The sequence below is a fragment of the Symphodus melops genome (assembly GCF_947650265.1).
Source record: "Symphodus melops genome assembly, chromosome: 7".
Classification (NCBI taxonomy): domain Eukaryota; kingdom Metazoa; phylum Chordata; class Actinopteri; order Labriformes; family Labridae; genus Symphodus; species Symphodus melops.
In genome coordinates, this window is record NC_136697.1 from 3,758,157 (window position 1) to 3,783,644 (window position 25,488).

General features: G+C 43.5%; 1 protein-coding gene across 1 annotated transcript in view; it reads right to left on the reverse strand.

Annotated features, from left to right (window-relative positions):
* LOC306826852 (NACHT, LRR and PYD domains-containing protein 12-like) overlaps nt 1–25,488 on the reverse strand; it is a 236,219-nt gene that overhangs the window by 199,499 nt on the left and 11,232 nt on the right. The window contains exons 7-9 of the mRNA XM_079348386.1: nt 22,291–22,464; nt 20,914–21,090; nt 20,209–20,385 (exon numbers count right to left, since the gene is read on the reverse strand). Coding sequence (XP_079204512.1) covers nt 20,209–20,385; nt 20,914–21,090; nt 22,291–22,464 — 528 coding nt within the window. The remainder of the gene's footprint in view (nt 1–20,208; nt 20,386–20,913; nt 21,091–22,290; nt 22,465–25,488) is intronic.

A 25,488-nucleotide genomic window follows, 5' to 3' on the forward strand; every position in this document is an offset into this window, starting at 1 on the left:
TTGACCAGCCTGACTTTGAACAAGTCTTTGTTTTTATTTCTGAGGTTCTTATAGTGCATTTATATATTATCCAATGAAGTTATTTGATTTTGTTAGTATTTTAATTGGCTTGGAGTGCTGAAAAGTGGTCGCCTATCTAGATTGTTTGATGGTATTTGAAAGATGTCTTTTTGAAAGATGTCTGCTCGATAGGTTTTTCGCTCTCACACTCTACAAATTTTAAGGTTAGTCATGATCAGAGGGTTATGTCATAAGTATTTTGTGTGTTATTCTTTTCTGAGACTAAAGTCTCGAAGGGGGGAATATGAAGTGTATTTTATATGCGACATAATGTAATATAAATGAGTGTAAATGTGCTGCTGAAACATGTGAGCTATTGGTGGGACAAATGGTGTTCTTAAAGTTAGAGGTTGGTTTAACATCAAAGACAATGTAGGGGTTTATTTATGGAGGCATTCCTTAAGACTGAGAAAGATAAACAGTTTGGTATTGAAATGAGAACAGACACTTAGGCTATATTGGGTGAGATAAGACACTCACCTTATGGTGACCTATGGTAACCTTTGAAGCCAGATGTCCTGAGGAACCACAGGGGGTGCAGGACTGTAGGAGAGGCACATCTGAATGATCAAAGCCTAAATGAAGTCGTAAATGTCCTGATGTTGTTGACCAATACTGTATAAATAAGAGGGTCTTTTCTTTGTTCGAGAGGATCACAATTGGCTAGTGACTCTCCCAGGAACATGACTAACCTGGACTGATGCTGTTCTTGTAAATAAATGTTTTATATTACATGCAAGTCAGTGTCAGCAGATATTTCTTCATCATCTACACATCATCGTCAAGGAGGGGACTTAAGAAACTACAGAAGTTCCGGGAGTCTGTTGTCAGCCCATCCGCCGACTAGGGTGGAGCCCACTTGAACGACGATGGCTTTGCGGAGACCTTCACCGAAAGCCATCTTCATGATGTTTTCAAAAGGAGTCTCGGGCCCTTCCCAGTCTCTGGGCTTATCCTGACCAGAGTGATGGATGCAGACGTCCAGCAAACGATGGAAATAGTCAGCAATGGATTCTCCCTCCTTCTGGGTGCAGTCGCGTAGTTTGCTGTAGTCTACTTTTACTGGGAATGAAGTGCGAATTTTGTCGCAGATGTTGGTGACCCAAGTCTCCCATTCATTGGCAGATGTCCATTCAACTCGCCGTGCTTGTAACTGTTCAAAGTCCTGGACCTCCACAGTAGCTTGAATTTTTGCAAAATTTTGGGCTCCTAGGTGCAGCAGGAGGAGTTTTCTCAATTCAGACCCTGTTGGTCTCCACATTCCACAGAACAGGCGCAGAGGAGTTGCCAATTCTGCCCCACCCTTTTCTATGGATGGTAAATATTTGGCTGCTTCTTTCATGTCATCATCACCTGGACGAAAGATGAGGACGGGAGCACCATTTGCTCCTGCTGGGTATTCAACCATGGGGGCCTGGATGTCAGTTGGCCAGGGTGTTGGTTTCTTAGATTTTCTGGTTGATCATCTGAGGTTCATTTTTGGGTCTGGAGAAAGAAAGTTAGAAATCGTTGAGCCTAAGAGTCTTTCTGTCATCGAAGTGGTGGGTTTTTTATCTTCATCATCATCAGAAGAATCATCTGCATGTTTTCCTCCCACTGTCATCGTCAGTTTGTCATCGTCTGGAAATGGATTGAGTGGGCTGAGGGGCTGGTGTTGTCCGGCGTAGGGTGGAGGCAGGCCTACGGATTGGAGTGGTTGTGGGGCAGACCTGGATATATCGGCATGTAGTCATCCTTGCCTCTGGCTCCACCAGCCAGGGAGGGACACATGAAAGAGGGTGTAGAGGGTGCATGTTTGTCAGTAGAAGCAGAAATTTCTTTTTCAATATCATTTTTCATTTTTGTTTCTTTTTTATCATAATTTTTCATTTTTGTTTCTTTTTCATCATCATTTTTCATTTTTGTTTCTTTTTCATCATCATTTTTCATTTTTGTCAGCATCTTTCCTGCTTGTTTTCTATCCCTACTTTCTGCCTCTCTCATCCACATCTTCAGACACTCAGCATTATCTTCGATTTTTTTCTAACTCCTTTCGGTCTATCTTTTTCTTTGACCTCACTCTGTCTTCTTTCTCATTCAGACATTTCTGTAGTTGCAATTGATTCAAACTGAGGGTTCCTTGATCAGGGAATCCACATTCTTTTGTCCAATATGGAACACAACTTAAACTTTTTTCCCCGTATTTCTTTTTCATGGACTCAAATATAGGACCTTTAGGCTCATCCTTTCCGTTTTTGCTTCCTTTAGACCCCATGGTCTTTTCTTATAAGATTATCGAGCGTCCTCGATCAATCTGTGTAGATTTCTACCTCTACACTGGTTTTCTCCAGACGACACCAGACGATTCACAATAGAGTTCCCAGAACTCTCGTCGGTTCTCTGGGCGAGTTCCTCGAACTCTTTTCTGCTATCACTATTCTGAGTGACAGCTGGACCGCAAACAACGTACAAAGTATGAGCCTTTGTCCTTAAATAAAACACACAGAGACTTTCAGAATTTAAGAATCTGAATGATTTTACCGTTTATGTTGAGAATTGGGCCCTCTGGATTCCGAGGTGACAACCGTGGTCCACGCAGCCGGTCCTCTCGACCTGTAAACTGTCAGGGTTGAGGCAGGATCGTTAATTTTTCCGAGTCCTGGATGATCAGTCACCGTCTGCCGTGGATCCGGCGATCAGCCTGGAATCCCACTTCTGACAGCAAGTTTGTCGTGGATTTTTCTGTTTGAATTAAGATCTGAAAGCAAAGTCTTTTGTCTCTGGGTATTTTATTGCATAGAGTAACTTTCTGCAGAAAGGGGAATCATACAAAGTCACATCAAGTGAGTGCCTCGCAGAAAAACCCGCACAATCCTGTTTGCGCTGAAGCTTTATACTCTTAAACTAGAGTTGTACATTTGCATAAAATGTTTCATTGCATCTCTGTGATTGGTCTTCTATAATATTCTGAGATACCATCCCTGTCTTGTCTGCTCTGCAACAATGACTTCATGAGTTGTTATCTGAATCGAAACTGCAGTTGTTTGAAGAAAAAGGAGTCAAGGTTGTTAATGAAAACAGGGAGTCGAAGTATGTTGTTAGCAGTCAAAGTTCACTCATCTCATGTATCTCAATATAAAGCACCTGTGAAACGATTACATCTTTGTGCAGACAGTATCTAATTGTATTTTTCCACTACAGACATCCTTTTGAGATGCCCAAACCACCTCAGCTCACTCCTTTCACCGTAAAGAAGCAGCTGCTGCAGTCCGAGTTCCCTCCAAATGTGTGTTCAGATGTTCACTGAGAAAAAGTGATCATGAAGTTGAGATTTGACAGCTGAGAGTTAGCTGCACTTTCATGGACTCTTTACACAGCAGCCTCTACCATCAGTGTGTGAATGTGTATGAATGGATGAGTTCATACTGATGGACTCTTCACTCTGCAGCAGCCTCTACCATCAGTGTGTCGGTGTTAAAGAGCTTTGAGGAGTCAGAAGAGGAGAAAAGAAATGAACAAGCTCATGTGATTTTATACATGTATGTATGGTGTAGTTTCCTCCATGCTGTTAAAGATGGTCAAACTGTTTCACAGACTTTTATTTAAAGAAGCTCCTTTACATTCCTTTATGAGTGAAAACACTAACAACTAAAATACAGTCATAAAGAAAATATGACTGTGTGTATACCAACACAATATATATAAACTAACCTTTTAAAATGTTCAATTATGTAAAAGTATGACTATTTTAATCCTTAAATCAAATTTGTTTCTATATTTTCATGGATTTTACTGTTTCCCTTTTTAATAAATGACAAATTCAAATAAGAATGTGGTAGATAAGCACAAACTTTTAAAATAAAATATTTAATCAGCCTTATTAATATAAATCCATTTATATAATATATATTTTAACTCTCACGGCGTGTCCGGTAGCGGAGCACTCAGAGACGGCCTGCAGGTCATCAAACTGGACTGACAGTAAACTCTGTCATGTTACTGATTATCATTCTCCAGTATTTCACTTTGGTCGGGTAAATAAAGTTGCACACTGAAGCCTAAAAACAAGTCCGGACATGACGGGCGGTGCACGCTGATGTTAGCTACCACAATAAAAGCCTCCTATACACCGAGCAGACTTCACATGGCACATAAAAGTTCTGACTGTACATTTAAAATGACACTCAAACGTGAAACTTATGTTACACCATCCAGATAAATGCAGCACATTGAAAACAACAGTTTGCACGTGAAGGTCACTAATCCTCATTCTGCTCGACTTTTTTTGTCTGATTGATTTTCACTAAAAATATTCCAATCGTGAAATTGACAGAAATCCATCGTAGTGACGGAGAACTTTAATCCCTGTGGTTGTAATGTTGTGAATTTGATCCTCAATAGTGAAACCAGGATTATTCCTCAGACTATAAGTGGACTGTCAGACAAGAATCCAGCAGCAGACCTGGATATGTGACCTCAGAAACCTGACTCATTGAGTGACCATTGATCTTAACGTGTTGTCATGGTTTGGTTTTGTTTCTGTATTTCATCTTGTTTTAGTTTTCATTCTTTCCCTCGTGTTGTGTGTATGTATGATTCCTAGTGTGGTTTACTTTAGTCTTTAGTGTGTATCCTTGTATGTTGTCTGTAAGCTTGTTTCCTGTGTTACTTGTGTTTTGAGGTTCTTAGTTTGGTGATTCATGTTTCTTAGTCTAGTCTTCAGTGTTTCCTGTTTTATTTTGAATTATCTGGTTTAGGTTGTGTTTTCAGTGTCAGGTTTTACTTTGTACTTGTCCTCAGTGATCTGGTCTTGTGTTCTCTGTTTCCCTCCTGTCTTGATTACCCTGATTGTCCTCACCTGTCTTATTAGTCTCGCCCTGCGTCTGATTACCCCATGTTTATTTAGTCTCTGTGTTTTCCCTCAGTCTCTTGTCGGTTCATTGTCTTTTGTAGTTGTGTGGTCATGTGTGTTCTGAGCCTGTCATTTCATCTCCCTGCTCCCTGGATTTACTTTGTGTTTCTCTTAGTGGATTTGGGATTTTTGTTTTGACTAGTAATAAGTTGTTGTTGGTTTTTTTTGCCTTTTTAGTTAAAATAAATAATTTTTGTTTTCTGCATTTGGGTCCTTCTCCCTGTGTTTCTGCCCCAGACGTGACACGTGATGGAGTTGATGCAGGATGTCGACCAGAAGAGAAACGTATAAACAACGTTTTTTAACCATCAGAGTCAAACACAAATCCTTGAACCAACACGCAGTGTGTTGATAATTAGTGTGAAAGGACATTTCTGCCCGTTCGTACTGATTCAACACAGAGTATTGTTTTGATTGAGAGCCCTCTAGCTGCATATTTTACATACTGTATGTTTAAAGAGGATATAAAGAGAAGATGATTTTTATACATGTTACAGATGATCAAGTTCTGGTTTCTACTTTTAGTAAGAAATAGAATCAAAATAACTATCACATGAGAAGAAGAACTGCAGCATTTCTTGGTAGCTTTTGATCTTTTAACATTTCTACCAGCTGTTTCATGTTTGACCTTCCACTCCTGTAATGTGCGGAGAACAAACTCATTAGAAATATCACTGAAATGAACTTTGATGTGATTCCTCTGTCAGTCCCTGATGGGTGATGCTCTCCTCAGCTTGCAGAGCGTCTCCACGCACAAGATGGTGGAGGTTCGTCCTCTGTGGATCATCAGCTGCTCCTCTCTGCACCTCCAGAGTCCTGATCGCTCACGTTATGACAGAGATCATCTCCATCTAATGAGAGAAGAAGAGAGATGATAGAAATCATGTTCTACACTGATTAATAAATCACTGAGAGGAGAGAGTTAGGCTTGTTGATCAATCACTGTGGTGCAGTCGTGTTACTGTGAGGGAGTGACTGTGTCTGACTTTCTGCTAACAACGTTCATCCAAGGACTGAAGTTTCAACACATCTCTCTACATGAAGATCAGGTCTTTGTAATCCCTGCATCCGGGACAAAATCAAAGTTCCTGATAAGCAGCTTGACAAGTTGATAAAAAAGGCTGGCTCTGTTTTAGGCGTCTGGACTCACTGAGGACGGAGGTGTAGAGACATGTGGAGGAGAGGACAGATTATATTGGACAATGTTAGCCATCCTCTCCTCGACATCATGGCAGGCCAGAGAAGAAGCTGCAGTGGACGGTTCATTTCACTGGCCTGCAGGACTGAGAGGTTCAGGAGATCCTTTGTCCCCACATTACGCTTCAAAACACACAGGCCAACGGTAGCAGCTCAGGACTGGATCTGTGGGTAAACCATCACTGCCTGCCTTTCCTCCTCTTTCTCCTGAACACTCTCTCACCTGGGGATTGGTGCAATAACAACTATTTAGGACTGAAGAGACTTTTACTGTTTCAATGATCTGTTCATTTTGTCGCTGCAGTTTAGGATTATTCCTGACTCTGTTTGGAGTCCTGTTTTAAAAATGAACATCTTCTTCTTCACTGTTTAATCAATGTTTGAACTTCTCTGTGTGAGCTACGGGATACTCCTGAATTTACCCTGGGAATGAATCCAGTATCTATCCTTCCATCCAATATCACAAAATACCTCACAAGTTACAAAAATAAAGATTATTGGTTCATCAAAGGGGAGTAAATCTTACAGGGGGCGTCTAAGTCTTGTTTGGGGTCATTATATATGTAAGGGAGGGGGGACAGCAGTTGTTTATTGTAACAAATATGGGCTGGGGCCTGGACTACTGTGTTGGGTCCAGACAGGATGACAAAGTTCAGGCTGTGTCCTTTTGGAGAACTATGACAAAAGACTCTTAATCCCAGCATGCCTTGCAGGTACTCCTAGAATGCTTTGCCACACCGAACACATAGGTGGGAAGTTTGGGAGGGATAAAACCGGTTGTGTCCTCTTGTTCTTTCTCTTTCACACGTCGTCTCCAGACGTCTGGAGATACCCTTCGACATCCTGTTTAAACAGCACGCTTCTCTTTGTTTGAAAGTTTTGGCGCGCTGGGAACCTTAGGCCTAGTAGAAGACCGATCCTCAGAATTCCGAGCTCAGATCAGTTACATGAACGCCTCTCCACGTAGAGCGTCTTTTACTACCGAATTGAAACGGTATTTAGTAATCGCAAAAGATTACGTTTTGTTTAGTCCTGCAAAGACGGGATATACACGGAGATCACCTTGCGCGTGTGTGTGTGTGTGTGTGTGTCTCACACACACACACACACACACACACACACACACACACACACACACACACACACACACACACACACACACGATGCTTGTTTGATATACCTTGTTACCGGTAGTTTAGTTTATAATAGTGATTTGCTTGATTGGCTATCATTGATTAACTTGTTTCTTTGTTTGTGATTGCTGTGTATTCACATTGTGACTTAAGCTGGGTGAAAGGGCTTTGTGTGTGGATTTCACACCTTCAATCAAATACAGATTATTAATTATTAATGATATTGGTATTTAATTAAGTAATTTTGAGACTGATATTTGTAACATTTGGTTTGTCTGTGTTCTCACAGTGGTGCTCCGAGGTTTATTAAATTGAGTTTAATAATTGATTTATATTAATAATTAAATAAAGTTAATTATTAATGTTAATTTGACAGCTAGATGTTACATTATAAAACCCAACCTAATTGTTGGTCAGGTATTCGCTCCTGAAAACCCCAACAACTGGCACAATGGATAGTTTTCCATCATGTCCCATGTTTCATGATTCGATTCATCCTTTAACAGAGACTGAAAAAGCAGTGGAGCCTTTGAGTTGTGTTTTTAAGATGTTAAATGATTAATATCTTCATATAAATGTTTAGTGTGTCCATGCTGCTCTGTCTGTGATGGTTAGAACTGCAGCTGTTCTACTGACAACTTTAAAGATTCAGAGTTCAGAAAAGAAAAGAAACACAAGTTATTATAGTCAATTATGAGGTGAACTAATGAAGAAGAAAATATAATAAGCTAAATTAAAATATGCATTAAAAAATTGTTAAAAGAGCCAGGTACTTCAAAATGTAAGTCTGTATAAACTGTATGATCACTATCATGCACACATGATATTGCACAATTTGTCCCACAAATTATTGCAATGCAAATCAAATAACAAATACAAATAGCTGACATAACATTATTATTGCACAAGAGGTAAGAATGAATTGTCTGGTATGTGTTTTGTGATCTACTGGGAGCAGGCTTGGTTAAACAGTCTGACTGCAGCAGGAAGGAAGAACCTGCCTCAGGAGAGCTCCCTGCACTCTGAAGGACCTGAGTCTCCCCAGCAGGTGAAGTCTGTTCTGGCCTTTCTTATAGAGAGCGTGTGTGTTATCAGTCCAGTCCAGCTTATTGTTCAGGTGAACACCCAGGTACTTATCAGAGTCCACTATCTCAATGTCCTTTCCCTGGATGTTCACCGGTGTAGGGGAGGTGGGTCTGTGTCTGCAAAAGTTCACCACCAGCTCTTTGGTTTTACCCACGTTGATCTGGAGGCAGATCCACTGACACTAGTCTACAAAGTCCAGGATGAGTTCTCTGTACTCCCCCTCGTGCCCATTGATGATGAGGCTGATGATGGCAGAGTCATCAGAGAACTTATGCAGGTGACACTTGGTCGTGTTGTGGGAGAAGTCTGCAGTGTACAGGGTGAAAAGGAAGGAAGCCCAGATGGGGTTCCCTTGTGGGGCCCCTGTACTACAGATAACCAGGTCAGAAACACAGTCCCGTGTCGTACAGTCTTGGTGGGTACGGTGTAATCCACACAGAAGTTAATATAGTCAGTATATATAGATATATAAACTGCTGGCTCTAAGCACAAAGGGACAAGCTGGGATATGACACCCCATCCCAGAGGAGCTGAGGAGGAGACCCAGGGGCTGCAAGGCCAGAGCTAAGCTAAAAGCCGAGACAGCGGAGAAACGGAGGCGCTACAAGCCATTGATTCCCTCCATCATGGAGAATGTGAACTCGCTGCCGAACCAGATCGTCGAGCCGTCTGCACTGAACACCCAGCGGACCTACCGTGAGAGCAGCTTGTTCATCTTCACAGAGACATGGCTAAACCAACTAGTACAGGATGCTAACATGAATTTGTTGGGATTCACTGCTGTGAGAGCCGACAGAGACCCGAAAGCGAGCGGGAAAAGTAAAGGTGGAGGACTCATCATGTATGTTAACAATCGCTGGTGTAACCCAGGACATATCTCCGTAAAAACAGTCTCATGTTGCTGGGACATCGAGCAGCTAGCTGTTAGCCTGCAGCCTCACTATCTGCCGAGGGAGTTCAGTCATGTGATCAACATTTGTGTTTACATTCCTCCGAGAGCAGACGCAGCCACTGCATGTGAGAAAATCCACTCTGTCACTGCTCGGCTGCAGACACAGCACCCTGAGGCACTCATGATCATTTACGGGGATTTTAACCATGCAACTCTGGACTCAAGTTTGACTGTTTTTAATCAAGTTGTGGACTGTCATCAGGACAACAGATCTCTTGTATGTTAATGTGAAGGATGCATACAGAGCGACTCCCCTCCCCCCATTATTAAAGTCTGATCACAATCTGGTTCACTTACAGCCATCTTACACCCCCCTTGTCCAAAAGCTGCCGGTTACAACTCGATCCATCAGGAGGTGGTCCCCAGAGGTGGAAAGTGCCCTCAGAGACTGTTATAACACCACAGCCTGGGAGGTGCTGATGGATCCGCATGGTGAGGATATAGAGGGGATGACACACTGTGTGACGGACTACGTGAACTTCTGCGTCGACGTGGTCACCCCTGTTAAGACTGTCCGCTGTTTCCCTAATAACAAACCATGGGTAAGGCGGGAAGTCCGAGCTGTCCTCAAGAAGAAGACCAGAGAAGCCAGAGAGCCATCTTCCCCCAGTGAACACAAAACCTGCTTGACAGTCCACACAGCTTTAAAACCATCCGGGTTGTTGGTCAGTTTAGAAAACATGTGCTCTACTCTCAGACGGGCTGCCACTAAAGCCCTCAGACAGTGTACTGGGTCAGTCCAGCCTTTTTCCCAACAGTTTGTTTTTTCTGCTTTTCCAGATCGTCAGTTTGGCAGATGCAAAAATAAAATTCATTAAAACCAGTCTGTCTTCTCTAGGAGTGTATTTTGGCCCGAAAATAAAGAGGGGAACAGAGAAAACCTAACCCAAACCCTCCACCCACTCCTGCAGCATTTTAAAAACCTCAACCAAACGGGGACAGTACACGACCAGGTGGTCTAAGGTCTCTGGGAGAGAACAAAAAGGACAACCCTCCCCAGAGCTTGAGTCAAAGTGAGCTCTGTGTCTGTTCGTAGCTATCACTCCATGTATTATCCTCCATTGGATAACAGCCATCCGTTTCTCCACAGGAGGCTTATACAGGACCCGCCAGCTGCCACTACGGGAAAAGCCTGAGCCCAAAACGTCCATCCACCTCGACTCTCTGACTCCTGAAATAAAAGAAAAGTTCATCACCTTCACACAGCTGGAGTACAGCTGTTTGCCTGTACAGGAGCTGAAGGTTCCCAGAGCTGGGGTCTTTAAGTTCTGAATGAGGCCTCTCTCCATTCCCCCACCTCAGGACTAACGCTCAAGGAGGGGAAACCGTACTCCAGTCCTTTGCTCCACTGTTCAGCCAAACTTTGGCTCTGTGCAAATGTTTGAAGCGGTGCAGACAGAGATTTTCACACTCTGTTCACCAGGTTTTGCAGCACTCTTGTTGATCTTAAACCCGTCACTTCAGCCAGACTCTCAATTGTTGTCCTGGTAAGATGGCCCAGCTTCACTACACCTGCCTCAACGAAAGCTGTTTTTAGGGCGGCTGAGGGGAAAATGGTGTCACACCGGAAATCATTATAAAACAAAGGTTCTTCAAACAGCCATATCCCAGGCCTGGGGTCAGGTGGACGTGTGAAGCTCAGAGTCCTCCAGGCATCGATGACGGAACTGTAAAAAGGTGTTAATCCATTAAAACTGTATGAAGGGGTCCTCATTAAAAACAACTGTTTATCGTAGCCGAGCCGCCCAGCCTTCCAGGGCAGCAACCGGGCTACAGCAGACCAACAGAAAGAAGATCCATACAGCAGGGAAATATTCACTGATGTCCACTCACTTGCCAAAGGATTCATCCAAATACTCATTTACCTTTTTAAGAGAGTACAGGTCCGCACTCTGAGACACACTGTCTGCTACAGACACACTATCAGAGTCAACCTCATCATCTGAGTCCATTTCTGCCACCTGACTGTTGTCTGTTGCAGCCTGTCGCAGCTCTGTCGGCAGCTCAGCACCAGTCTGCACCTCGTGCTCATTATCACCAGTCTCACCCTGTCCTGATGTACCTACCTTCACCTGTCCTGCTGTACCTACCTTCACCTGTCCTGATGTATCTACCTTCACCTGTCCTGCTGTACCTGCCCCCACCTGTCCTGATGTACCTACCTTCACCTGTCCTGCTGTACCTGCCCCCACCTGTCCTGATGTACCTAACTTCACCTGTCCTGCTCTACCTACCTTCACCTGTCCTGCTGTACCTGCCCCCACCTGTCCTGCTGTACCTACCTTCACCTGTCCTGCTGTACCTACCTTCACCTGTCCTGCTGTACCTGCCCCCACCTGTCCTGATGTACCTACCTTCACCTGTCCTGCTGTACCTGCCCCCACCTGTCCTGATGTGCCTGCCCCCACCTGTCCTGATGTACCTGCCCCCACCTGTCCTGCTGTACCTGCCCCCACCTGTCCTGATGTACCTGCCTCCACCTGTCCTGCTGTACCTGCCCCCACCTGTCCTGCTGTACCTGCCCCCACCTGTCCTGATGTACCTGTCTCCACCTGTCCTGATGTACTAACCCCCACCTGTTCAGCACTACTCTACTACTTGTGCCGAACACGGAAGGACACATCCGGTGTCTGAGTTGGTGAGTCCAGAAACATACACACTGAACATGCTTCAGTTTACCATCTTTGCATCCCAAAGCAACAGTGCGAAAAACACTTGCAAACTTACAGAAACGTTTCAACTCTCGTTCCAGCGCTTCGTTCGGGATGAAAGGAGGAACGCTGGACACGGTTATCAGGGTAGGGGACACGGCCAGTGGGGAAATTGGGATAAACTCCTCATCTAAAGTTACCCCACTCTCGATGAGGTCAGTTACATGACATTGATCCTTGACAAACACCACGAGCGCTTTATTCATGCGTGAGGCATAAAGGATGTTTCCATGACCTATCTGCTCTCCCACAGCCAGAAACACCTGCTCTACAGTGGAGCTGTGTGGAGGCACCAGCCTCACTCCCTGTCTCAGTGACACCAGAGGCGTCTCAAAGGACGCCATCCTCGCCACGAGGAGCGAAAAAAACACTAGACGGACTTTAAACAATAAACTAACTAATTCAACAAACAATGATCATACAAGTAGACTCAGTAAGAAACGAAAAATTAATAGTTTTGAAAACCCTCCTTGCTCTTGATAGATACTCAACTTTATTTATAAAGCGCTTTTAAACAGCCGTAGCTGTGACAAAGTGCTGTACATACATGAACAGCACAAACATAAAACATAAGTAAAACACTAACAGGGTTAATGCTGCTGCTGCTGTAACGCCCGAATTTCCCCATTGGGGATCAATAAAGTTATATCCTATCCTATCCTATCCTATCCTATCCTAAAACAATAAAAACAATAAAACACTAAAAGTAGAACAGAGTCTCATGCTGGGTTAAAAGCCAAAGAATAAAAATGTGTTTTAAGATGAGTTTTAAAAATGGACAGTGAGGGGGCATGTCTTATATGGAGAGGGAGGTCGTTCCAGAGTTTGGGACCGGCAGAAGAAAAAGCCCTATCCCCTCTGAGCTTCCGCTTACACCTCGGTACCTCCAGGAGCAGTTGGTCAGCTGACCTGAGGCACAGGGCAGGAGTGTAGGGATGGAGCAGCTCAGAGAGGTAAGGTGGGGCGAGACCATTTAAAGATTTAAAAACAAATAAAAGAATCTTAAAATGAACTCTAAAATGCACAGGCAGCCAGTGGAGGGAGGCCAGAATTGGGGTAATGTGCTCCCTCTTTCGTGCTCCGGTTAGGAGGCGAGCAGCAGCATTCTGAACTAACTGGAGCCATGCGAGGGAGGACTGGCAGACTCCGACGTATAGTGCGTTGCAGTAATCCAGCCGAGATGTGACGAAGGCATGGATTACTGTTTCCAAGTTCTTTTGTGAAATAAAAGGCTTCACCTTTGCCAGCCGCCTTAGGTGAAAGAAGCTGGATTTAACAGCTGCACCAATTTGCCGATCCAATTTAAAATCGTTGTACATCTTAAAGCCCAGGTTTGAGACCGTCGGCTTCAAAAAGTGTGCCAAAGGGCCCAAGTCAACAGTGGGGGTTTTAACAGAGCCACTCGGGCCAAACACCATCACTTCAGTTTTGTTGTCGTTAAATTTTAAAAAGTTCAACGACATCCAGGACTTGATGTCTTCAAGACATGACAGAAGTGGATCCAGACAGAAGGCATCTTTCTTTTTCAGTGGCACATAAATTTGACTATCGTCAGCATAACAGTGAAAACAGATACCATGCTTTCTCAGGATGGAACCCAGGGGAAGCAGGTACAATGAGAAAAGCAGGGGTCCTAGAATTGAACCCTGTGGGACCCCATATGACAGCGGAGCAGAGCGGGACTCAGAAGCACCAAGGCTTACGCACATTGTTCTATCTGCAAGATAAGATCTAAAACAGTCCAGGGCGCTACCACAAATGCCCACTAGGTGCTGCAACCTGGACACTAAGATCTTGTGGTCCACAGTATCAAATGCCGCAGTTAGGTCCAGCAGGACAAGAATCACATAGTCTCCGGAATCATTCGCCAAGAGGATGTCATTGAACACTTTTAATAAAGCTGACTCCGTGCTATGTCGTGTTTTAAAACCAGACTGAAAGACCTCCAGGACATCATGCTCATCCAGGAAGGACTTCGGCTGAGCATGGACAACTTTCTCCAGGATTTTTGAAATAAAAGGCAGCTTTGAGATAGGTCTGTAATTGGCTAAAACACTACGATCAAGGCTAGGTTTCTTAAGCAGGGGCTGCACCACAGCGTGTTTAAAACTTTGGGGGACAACACCAGAAGACAGACTGGTCAGGAATAATAATGGTCAGGACCGACTGCCCTATACTAGCGAAAACTTCTTTAAAAAAGTGAGGCGGGACAGTGTCACAGGGAGAGCCTGATGGCTTAATCTGGCCAACCACATCCTCCAAAGCCATCAGGGACACAGGCTCAAACAACTCAAACACAGCTGAGCAAGGAACAGGATCAGATGGGTCAAAAGCAGGAGGAGCAATGAGAGCCCTTGCAGTAGCAACCTTATCAATGAAGAAGTGAAGGAAGTTATTGCACATTTCTGGGGATTCCTCTGTGCACACAGGCTGAGGGGGATCAAGAACGGATTCAATGGTTTTAAATAACACACGTGGGTTGTGAGAATTTGACTCAATAATGTTAGACAGGTGCTCTCTTCTGGCCTCTTTAACAGTACTCTGGTAGAAGTGCCAGCAGTCCTTTAGGATTTGGTGAGAAACGTGCAGCCTGTCCTTCCTCCACTTGCGTTCAGCTTTGCGGCATTCCTGTCTAGCTGCGCGAGTTCTCACATTGAACCACGGCTCAGGTTTAGCTTTGGGCTGCACAGTTTTTAATGGAGCCACAGAGTCCAGTATGGTTCGGCAGGAGGAGTGAAACCAAGAACTGAGCTCATCCGTGTCTGCAGATGTCAAGGAAGAGGGGACACAGAGGTGGTTGAAGGCAGCAGAGAACTGACCGGCAGTGACAGGGTTAAAAATCCGACGGCTGCGAGCAGGAGCGCCAGATTTTACTGTAGTACAGGAGAAAGCAGCTTCAAACAATACAGGCAAATGATCGGAGAACACATTGTCACAGATTTCCACGTTTGACACAGGCAAGCCATGACAGAGGAGGAGGTCTAACGTGTGTCCATGATCGTGTGTGGGACCAGACACGCACTGCTCCAAATTAAAAGAGTCAATAAGGCTTAAAAAGTCCTTCACCAACGGTTTATCAGGACAGCACACGTGAATATTAAAATCCCCCACAAGGAGGACATGGTCATACTTCGGCATAATTTCAGCCAGAAGATCGGAGAAGTCACTTATAAAGTCTTTATTGTATTTGGGCGGTCGGTAGATGACGGCACACAGCACCGGATCGGAACGACCCACCTCGAATAAATGTGCTTCAAAGCTGGAAGATGAGGATGAAACAGTGCGCTGCTTACATTTAAAGTCATTTTTATAAACAGTCGCCGTTCCTCCACCACGACCCGACGACCGCGGGGAGTTAAAATAAGAACAGCCGGGAGGGAGAAGTTCGATCAGAGGGCTGCACTCACCGGCACCGATCCAAGTCTCTGTCACACAGAGGAAATCCAGGCTATTGGAGTTGAAGAAATCCTTCAAGATAAAAGTTTTGTTCACAAGTGATCTGGCGTTCACCAGGCCAAACCTGGCGGGAGCCGGGGACTTAGATTCGGCGGATCGGGGAGCCCGTGGCAGCGTCTTCAGGAGCCAGAGGTTCACACCGCGCTTGGAGAGCCGGGGAGGGCACGGGCGGCGGGGCCGGAGTCCCTCAAACGAGCCAGCGACAGGTACAAGGCAGGCGTCAATGGGATCCAGGAAACGACGGGGCACAACGAAATGATCGATTAATCCACGTCCTGTCCGGGAAATGGATGAAGATCGTGCCAGCCGGACTTTCAGCTTCACCAGCCGGCCACCGCGTTTGCCGCGGCGACGGGAACGCTTCCGCCGAGCAGGTGGAGCCAAGGCCCGGTACAGGTGAGTCGGGATCCCCGCCAGTAGCGGGGGCACAGTTCTCTGTCCACTATGCTCAAATGCACCTTAAATCTCCGATATTATGTCGAAGATCCAAAAGAGACTGGCGATCATACACCAGCAGAGACTCTATCTGAGTAGTGCCGAGGGTTAGAAACAACAGAAACATCAAACATTGTAGGGGCAGCAGCAGCAGGCGGCCAAAATTCAGAAGGTTGTCCATGGGATTTTCAGGTAATAGATTGATCCAGAATTTATGATTCAGATTGAGGTTGATTTAATTAATAACTTATTAATTTTTCATAATTAATATAGTTTTTCCTGCCCCTTTTCTTATGAGGTGTGTTAATAATTATTTAACACTAAAATATCCCCAACAACTGAACGTGTGTCGGATGATTGCTGCTATTTCTACTCCCCACGGACATCTGGCCGTGGTGGAGGCATAGTGACAATGGCATAGTGTCAATAAGAGATTTAGAGATGAAAGCAGCTATTGCTGTCATCCTCTTCCTCCAGCTTTGAATTGAGTTTATTTGAGCTGGGTCGCTCTCATACAGTGCTGTGTGCTGTGGTCTATCGGCCTCCCAAGTACAATAAGGATTTTTTAAATGACTTTTCTGACTTCATTGCTCAAATCTGTCATGGTTTGGTTTGGTTTCTGTATTTAATCTTTTTTTAGTTTTCATTATTCCCCTCATATTCTGTGTATGTATGTTCCTAGTGTGGTTAACTTTAGTCCTTAGTGTGTTTCCCTGTATCCTTGTGTTCTTCTATGTTGTCTGTGGGCTTGTTTTCCTGTTACTTGTGTTTTCAGGTTCTTAGTTTGGTGTATAATGTTTCCTAGTCTTGTTTTAAGTGTTTCCTGTTTTATTTTGTAATATCTTGTTTTAGTTCATGTCTTTTCAGTGTCAGGTTTTACTTTGTACTTGTCCTCAGTGTTCTGGTCTTGTGTTCTTTGTTCCTTGTGTTTCCCGCCTTTGTGATTACCCTGATGTTCCTCACCTGTCTCGTTAGTCTCACCTGCGTCTGATTACCCCTTGTCTATTTAGTCTCTGTGTTTTTCCTCAGTCCTCTGGCCAATTTTTCTGGCACTCGTGGGGGCCAGAAGAGGAGAAGTGGCCGCCATGGTTCCCGGTTGCCCAGCATCCCAGTGACTCTGCCCTTGTGCTTCCCAGAGCCACAGCAGCCCAAGCCTCAACCAAGGTCTCAGCCAAGTCCTAGGCCCAAGGTACAGATCAAGCCTCAGTCCAGGCCTCAGCCCAGACTTCAGCCACCTGGTACCTCAGAGACTTTGCTTCCTGTACCCGTTCCGGCAGAGCGCCGTCTGCTTTCTGTCCCCGTTCTGGCAGAGCGCTGTCTGCTTCCTGTCCCTGTTCCGGCAAAGCGCCGTCTGCTTCCAGTCCCTGTTCCGGCAGAGCGCCGTCTGCTTTCTGTCCCTGTTCCTGCAGAGCGCTGTCTGCTTCCTGTCCCCGTGCCTGCTGAACGCCGTCTGCCACCAGCTTCGGCAGAGCATTGTCAGCTTCCTGTCCCTGTGCCTGCTGAACACCGTCTGCCACCAGCTTTGGCAGAGCGTTGTCAGCTTCCTGTTCCTGTGCCTGCTGAGCGCCGTCGGCGTCAAGTTGAGGTTCCCTCGGCAGTCGGGCAGAAGCCCGACAACGTCTCCTCGCTGGTCCGGCCGACGCCCAACGAGGTCTCTTCACTCTCTTCGACGTCTCCTCGACAGCCCAGTTGACACCTGATGTTGCCTCGTTGATGGTTCCTGGACTCTGGGCGGAGGTCCTGCCCTTCACTGGCTGGTCACCCGGCTGCCCGTCTGAACTGTCTACCTTGTCTGGCGGCTTTCTGCCGCTTTTACTCAGAACTGTGTCATGTCTGTGTGTAATACGGAGGAGCTTAGGTCATGGTTTCACTCCACCTGCCAAACTGTTTTAGACACTGTGGCCCCTTTAAAAACCAGGCAGCCCAGAATTAAATCTGAGACCTGGCTGAACGACACGACTCATGCCGTCAAACATGAGTGCCGTAGAGTTGAGCACAAGTGGAAAAAGGACAAACTGCAGGTGTCATTACAAATGTTAAGAGACTGTTTACGTCATTATCAGAAAACTGTGAAAGATGCTAAAAGAAAACATTTCTCTGATATTATTCTGTGAAACTGTCACAAGCCTCATGTTGTATTTAACACTATTAACATGCTGCGTTTAAACATGCTTCTCAAAAAATCAAATCAAACCTTACCCCCACGGTGTTGTCAAATTTTAGACCTGTCTCACACTTGCCCTTTCTTTCTAAGGTTTTGGATTTTTTATTTTTTTTTTCTGTTGCAGTCTTTTAACTCTCACTCGTAAATACAACCACATTTCCCCCATTTTAGCTTCCCTCCACTGGTTGCCTGTGCAATTCAGGATCCGTTTTAAAATTCTTTTATTTGCCTTTAAATCTCTAAATGGTATTGCCACACCCTACCTCTCTGAGCTTCTACACCCTTACATGGCCACCTTCTCTCTCAGGTCAGCTGATCAGCTGCTCCTGAGGGTGCCAAAAACCAAACAGAAGCTCAGAGGGGACCACACATTTGCTGTAGCTGCTCCAAAGTTATGGAACGATCTGCCTCAGCACCTTAAATAGGCCTGTTAATAACTTCAGACATGAAAATCCCTCACCTTTTGGCGAAATTCGTCATTTTGAAGCCAAAATAGGTGACCCACGTGAATCGTGTAGATCCGATGAGAAAGTATGTGAGAAAAATATTGGGGGGGGGGTGAGCGCAACTCTAAGCTGGACAGTGCATTTATTGCAATCAAAGTCATTCTAACCTTATTTTTGACTTCATTTCATTTGGTTTATGAAAATATTGAATGAATGGTTGTAGGTGATTTAAAATGATGCTCTAATACGCACAATGCAGATTGAGTTTGATGTTGGTACTGCTAGGAGGAGTACTGCTAGGAGGCTGAAGGTAGGCTAAGTACTTGTGCGATTGCGCAAACTAACGTTAACTCGCCATTTCCCTGTCATGGTAGATGGTTGTGTTTGTATGTAGTGTCGGGCTGTCTCTTTGGAAAATAAGTCACCGACTCGACATGGTTGAACCAGACATGCCTTCCTGCTTATTATACGGCTACTTGCAGCTACTGGTGGTCAATTTCAGTAGTCATTTAAGCCTATGGAAAAAAATTACCACAGAATGGGAGTAGAAGTCGTCCATTCAAATGAATGGAACATATCGCAGAATTTAATTTTAGAATAAGAGGATATTGTACAAAATAACGTTCCAGGAATATATAGAAGATGTCTTGCTAAGTTAGAGTTAAGATAATGTTTATGTTAACTACAATTAAAAGTGTTTTGCAGAATTTAGTATTTCAGGAGAAAAAGATGCAGAGGTCGTTAAGAAAGTGGATGCTGGCATAAAGTGTAGCTGGGACTGATCCTGGCTCAGAGATTTCTTCCCGGGGGAGCATGCCCCAGGACCCCCCCTAGCTCACCGTGTTCTTCTCACCTTTTTCACCCATGACCCATTTTCATGTCTAAATAAAACAGAGTTAATAACAGAAAAACCAGAGCAAACTCAACCAGAGTTGTGTCCATCTTGTGGCAGATGATTCTGTTATCAAATCCATGAAAAAGGACATGTATAAGAAAGGAAAAAAGTACAAAACAAGGAAAAACCCAGTGATGAGCAGGAGCTGTTGTAATGTGCTGCCACGAGGGTGGCTCCACACTACACAGATATGACAATCTGCTGATAGCAGACTCAGTGATGATTGTGATAGGTTAAATGAAGATAACTCCGCCCCTTTTATGTAAACATGCTCTCTGAAACTCTGGGTTTACTTCTCAGGATGATAAGCAGCTTCATGTTCAGCACCATCTCTTCTGTCAGGGTTAGTGAAGCCAGATCACAGAAAACAAACCCTGAGTATGTTGAACTCTCTTCATAGTGTAGACTCTAGAAAAGGATTTCTCCAAGAACAACAAGAATCTGAATATATGTATGACCTGATGTGTTTCAACAATCTGTCCCCTGAACTAGTGTGGGATATAATTATCGTAGATGGTGAAGGATTTGAAGGTGTTGATGATCTGCCAAATCAGAGAGATCAGAGAACGGCTCTAATGTGTTTATTGTATCATGTTGCAGGTTATGTTCCCCACACAGACTCGTCTTCCCCTCCCTGTTTGCTCTGCAGCAGTGAAAACAAAACTCTTTATGCAGCATATCAGATTCATGTTTTGTATAAAAAATTTGTCAAATTGCTTCTTCTCAAAAATAATTTAATTTAAATGTGTGGAAGATTTACTAAAGAACAATGAGAGACTGACCTCAGAGTCTCCAGTCTGCATTTTGGATTCTTCTGAAGATCACGCAGCAGCTTCACTCCTGAATCCTGCAGCTTGTAGTTGTCACTCAGGTCCAGCTCTCTGAGATGGGAGGGGTTGGACTTCAGAGCTGAGGCCAGAGAAGAACAGCTGATCTCTGACAAACTGCAGCAACTCAATCTGAATAAAGAATAAAAGAAGAATGAATATATTGTCTAATCCACTCACATGTGTTCAGGTTGTGATGAGCATCTCAACATCACTTTGTCCTGATGAATCAAGTTATCTCTAAATGATTAGAGGATCATTTCTGATTGTGTATTCACTAAATCTAAATCCTCCAAATGTCAGCTCAACATTCATCCAGCTGTTCATGTGCACAGATAAAGAACAGGCTGCTGATCTCAGTCAGCTCTGTGATGTTAGTACATTTATCAAATCACACATTATTGAATCTCAAGTCTTCATGATTTCACTTCTTAACAGAACCAGAGGAAACCAGAGAGGCTTCATGTGCATGTTGTTCAACTTTACTTCACAGAGTCAAAATAACAACAACAATAACAAAAATTAAATGTCTCCAGAATCATTAAATATCCAGAGATTTAAATTCAGACAACTACTGAAAATATATAAATCCTGAAATGTGCATCAATGGAGGATGTGGATTGAAATGATTCAAATGAATGACACAGTCAGTGATCTGACCTCAGAGTCTCCAGTCTGCAGTTTAGACTCTGCAGATAATCACACAGCAGCTTCACTCCTGAATCCTGCAGCTTGTTGTTGTTACTCAGCTCCAGCTCTCTGAGATGGGAGGGGTTGGACTTCAGAGCTGAGATCAGAGAAGAACAGCTGATCTCTGACAAATTGCAGCGATTCATTCTGAATAAAGAATAAAAGATGTAAACGTAGATAACAGTGAAGCAAATTTAATTAGTTAAATACCAACATTATCAATTAATAAACATCTGTATTTAAATAAGTGGAAGGTGTGAATCCGTACACTAGCCCTCACACCCAGTTGTTATTACACCAGTAATACCAGACAACTGCTCTTTAAATTAGAACAGTTTATTTAACACAGACAATGACACTCAATCAACAGCTATTACAAGTTCATCTAAAGCTGAGCAAACATTTATAAAGCTAACACGTGTATGTGTGTGCAATCAACCCGTGTTCTGATAAATATGGCCGAGGTTATTAATGCGCTGCAGAAAGGAGGAGAATCAGAGCGCCGCGGGGGAAAATAACCAAAAGTGAAGCGTCAGGAAAACATTGTTGCAGCTGTTGTTATGTTCATAGTCTGTTTGGTTTAAAAGTGTTTGATGAAAGAAAAGCGGCTGAAACGCCTGTGAAAGTGTCTGAAAGATAGACCGAAGATTCCCTCCACGTCTCCTCACCCGCGACAGACACGCAGGACGGGCTGAGACAAAGACCTCTGACTGAGCGGATTATTCATCCAGTCAGTTTTTTTTTTCAACATAAAGTTTTTAAATTGAATTGAATTTTGTTCAAACAGAAAGGACCATCAGCCCAAGCTCTCCCTGCCTCCACTTTGTCAAACATTATAAGAACTACACGTTTCTGTCTGTCTGTTTGCTTCAGAGTAAAAACAGAATTATGTTTTACATTAAAATACATAGTACATTCAGTATCCTGTATTTAATTTAGAAACCCTCAGTGTGTCTGAGTGTCTGAAGATGCAGAATTGCACAAAGAGACAGACCTGCGCCTTGAAAGCAAACCCACAAACAGAAGTTTGTACAAAGGGTGGAGCCTTGTCATTATTAATTAATAATAATAATATTACTCATTTATATTAATCATTAATTAATCATGATTATTAGTATACATGTAACCAAACTAACTACAACAGATCCTAACAGTCATAAAAACATGTTCACATCAAATCTCTAAATTATTCAGCAAATTGAAAAAAATAAAAAACTCTCCCAAATCATTAAATATCCAGAGATTTAAATTCAGACAAATACTGAAAATATATAAATCCTGAAATGTGCATCAATGGAGGATGTGGATTGAAATGATTCAAATGAATGACACAGTCAGTGATCTGACCTCAGAGTCTCCAGTCTGCAGTTTGGACTCTGCAGATAATCACACAGCAGCTTCACTCCTGAATCCTGCAGGTAGTTCTCACTCAGGTCCAGCTCTCTGAGATGGGAGGGGTTGGACTTCAGAGCTGAGGCCAAAGAAGAACAGCTGATCTCTGACAAACTGCAGAGACTCAATCTGAATAAAGAATAAAATATGTAAATGTCAATGACAGTGAAGCTAATTTAATGTTTGTTACAAGCGAACTAAACGATGGATGGATGGATACTTTATTGCCAAAGTAGATTAGAATGTTATCTGGTCCTAAAAAGAGATGATGAATTAGTAAAACATCTCTGTACTGTCAGAGATTGAAAGCAGACACAGATCCTCATCAGGTTCAGTGACCACAAACTGCCAAACAATGTGGTCACTGTTGGATAGGTGAGATGAAGACAAACATGCACTTTCTCCTACATTGTGAAACATTTGATGAATCGAGGAACTTTTATTTGAACAAGTTGAACTCTGTCATCACAGATTTCAAAGTAGTAAGGGTATTTTATCAGATATTTGGCCAATCTGGGAATAAATTCTATACCAATAGATTTCTTCACAAACGTGTTCATAAAGGTGTCTTATAACACATAAAGAAACATTTAAATCCAACTCCCATAGGAAAATCCGTGAGAGCGGCTCAAAGTCGGGGGACCTGGAATAGTACCTTACTGGTACGATATACTTATTGGTGAAAACTTGAAAATGTTAACCTTTGCTTTTGGTAGCTTGTGAGGGGTCAAACTAGGGGTTCTTTGGGATTCTGAATCCATTGCAAACATTTGTTTTGCAAAAAATCCACTCCTTGAAGGAGACATGGCCACGCCCACTTTTACATGTAAATTTACAGTAGCTTTATCTGTTGATTTTTATATCTCGAATACTAGTTAAAAAAATATACTGCATCACATTGCTTAATGTATTAGGGGTCCAGGTCTGAGTTTTCTTCACACTCTACTGTTCCTTAAGTGGGGACTGGGACCCCCTGGGGGCTTGTGAGACACTGAGAGGGGGTCACAAGATGTTTTCCATCACCAAATACAAAAGTTGAATGATCTAAAATTTCCTATCTTACCCATTACGGTGGAAAAATACCCCATTCACATATTAGTTGAATTTTAACTAATGGTTCAAAAATGGTTAACAGTGGCAAAGTAATTTATGCTTCCCATAAGTGAAACAATGCAGGTGTCTGCTGCTCCCTATGAATGACATTTGACACCTATATAAACTGAGTGTCTGTTAAGGAAATTGTGAATGTCCACACAGTCCTACTGTTTATACATTATATTATTATACAGCATTTCTTACATTACTCTGCTGAAATAGAGACAGTTGGGGTCCCGAGTCTCTAGCACAGTTATTGTGGGGGTCCAAAGCTAAAATTTATAGTTTACCTGATGGTAAACTATAAAAGTAATGACCACATTCAGCTCATCACTGTCATTCTTCAGAATTATGTAAAGTTGTCTCCTGAAAGACACAACATGTTTCAATCTGGCAGATTTACATTCTTATGGGAGCATTTTGATTACCGACCATGACTGACAATGGGGTGAGAGCTCCCTTTCCAACACCTCATCACTGATAGATGGTGGTAAGTTAGACACTTTTTTTTTTTTTTTGCAGGATTAGCATGGGATAAATGACGTCTGTGTTTCTCACAACAGTTCCTCACTCAACATTATTGTTTACTTTCTCAATTGAGTCCAAAAAAATCCCAACTGTGCTGTTCATCCTTGAAGTAGCCTTTAAAGGTTGGGTAGGTAGTTTCCTCCAGATACACTTTTTAAGTTTCTGGTTGAGATTTTCTTGATGTCCTGACAGAAATTAATCTTATGTGCTTTGAAAAAGGAATGAGGAAAATCCGTCATCTGTAGCAGCTGTGAGCCGGTAAAAACGTAGACCAATTTCAGATTGATGGTTCGTTTTTTATACCAATCAAGCCTCTCTACCCCATGCATGTACAAGCTCACACTCAAAGCATGAGCTGAAATCCACTTCTGGACCAATGGCACTGGTGCCTGTAAGTGAGGGGCGGGGCTTTAGAGGGAACACAGAGGGGAGGGGTGGGTGAAGACAGAGAACGGAGGGGATGCTACTATCAAACCCAACTAGCCCGACTGCCAAACTCCATTCCTCCACCGAGTGCAAGGTGCCGTAGTTTAATTCCGTGCCAAGGGGAGAGGTTTCTGAAGCTCACAGAAGCAATGGCACTGGGCCTGCGACCTGCCATGACACACAGCCAAGTGGGCTAGCACTGCCGTGCAGCACTCCGAGAGTCACACACATGATCCCAGTAGGATGGCTCAGTAGCGCCCTGTTGTCATTTTCTAAAAGGCCTCTCCATGGAGGTCTTTTTTGTCCTACATTCATGACCATTTTTATGCACATTAACCATGTAAGGACCTACATAAAATTCTCTCACAAACATTGTCAAAACATTACAGTCTGCCATATTTGTTTTAATGCACGAAAAAGCAAGTATACCCAACTTTAGTTGCAGGTACAGTACAAGTGACGGCCACTACAAACAGCGTCCCCTACAAACCACGGCCACAGAATTGGTTAGGGGTACATTAGATCAGATTGGATGGGACGTATTGTGTCATGGTTCATGGTTTGTAGCCAGTTTATGTTTGTAGCGGCTGCAGCTCAGAAAAAGCGTTTTACAGGTTACCTATTTCAACGAAACTTGTCCGAGGGCATTCATCCGATCAATGTAAACTCAGTGTTCTAGACATGTTGAAGATCTCAGTTTGTGCTCTGCACATTATTACGTCAAAGGACGTGGCGGTGGTGTACGGTTAAACTTTGATGTCTCATTGCGCCAAGTACAGTGCCTTGCGAAAGTATTCGGCCCCCTTGAACTTTTCGACCTTTTGCCACATTTCAGGCATTAAACATAAAGATATAAAACTGTAATTTTTTGTGAAGAATCAACAAGTGGGAAACAATCATGAAGTGGAACGAAATTTATTGGATATTTCAAACTGTATTAACAAATAAAGAACTGAAAATTGGGCGTGCAAAATTATTCAGCCCCTTTACTTTCAGTGCAGCAAACTCTCTCCAAAAGTTCAGTGAGGATCTCTGAATGATCCAATGTTGACCTAAATGACTAATAATGATACATAGAATCCACCTGTGTGTAATCAAGTTTCC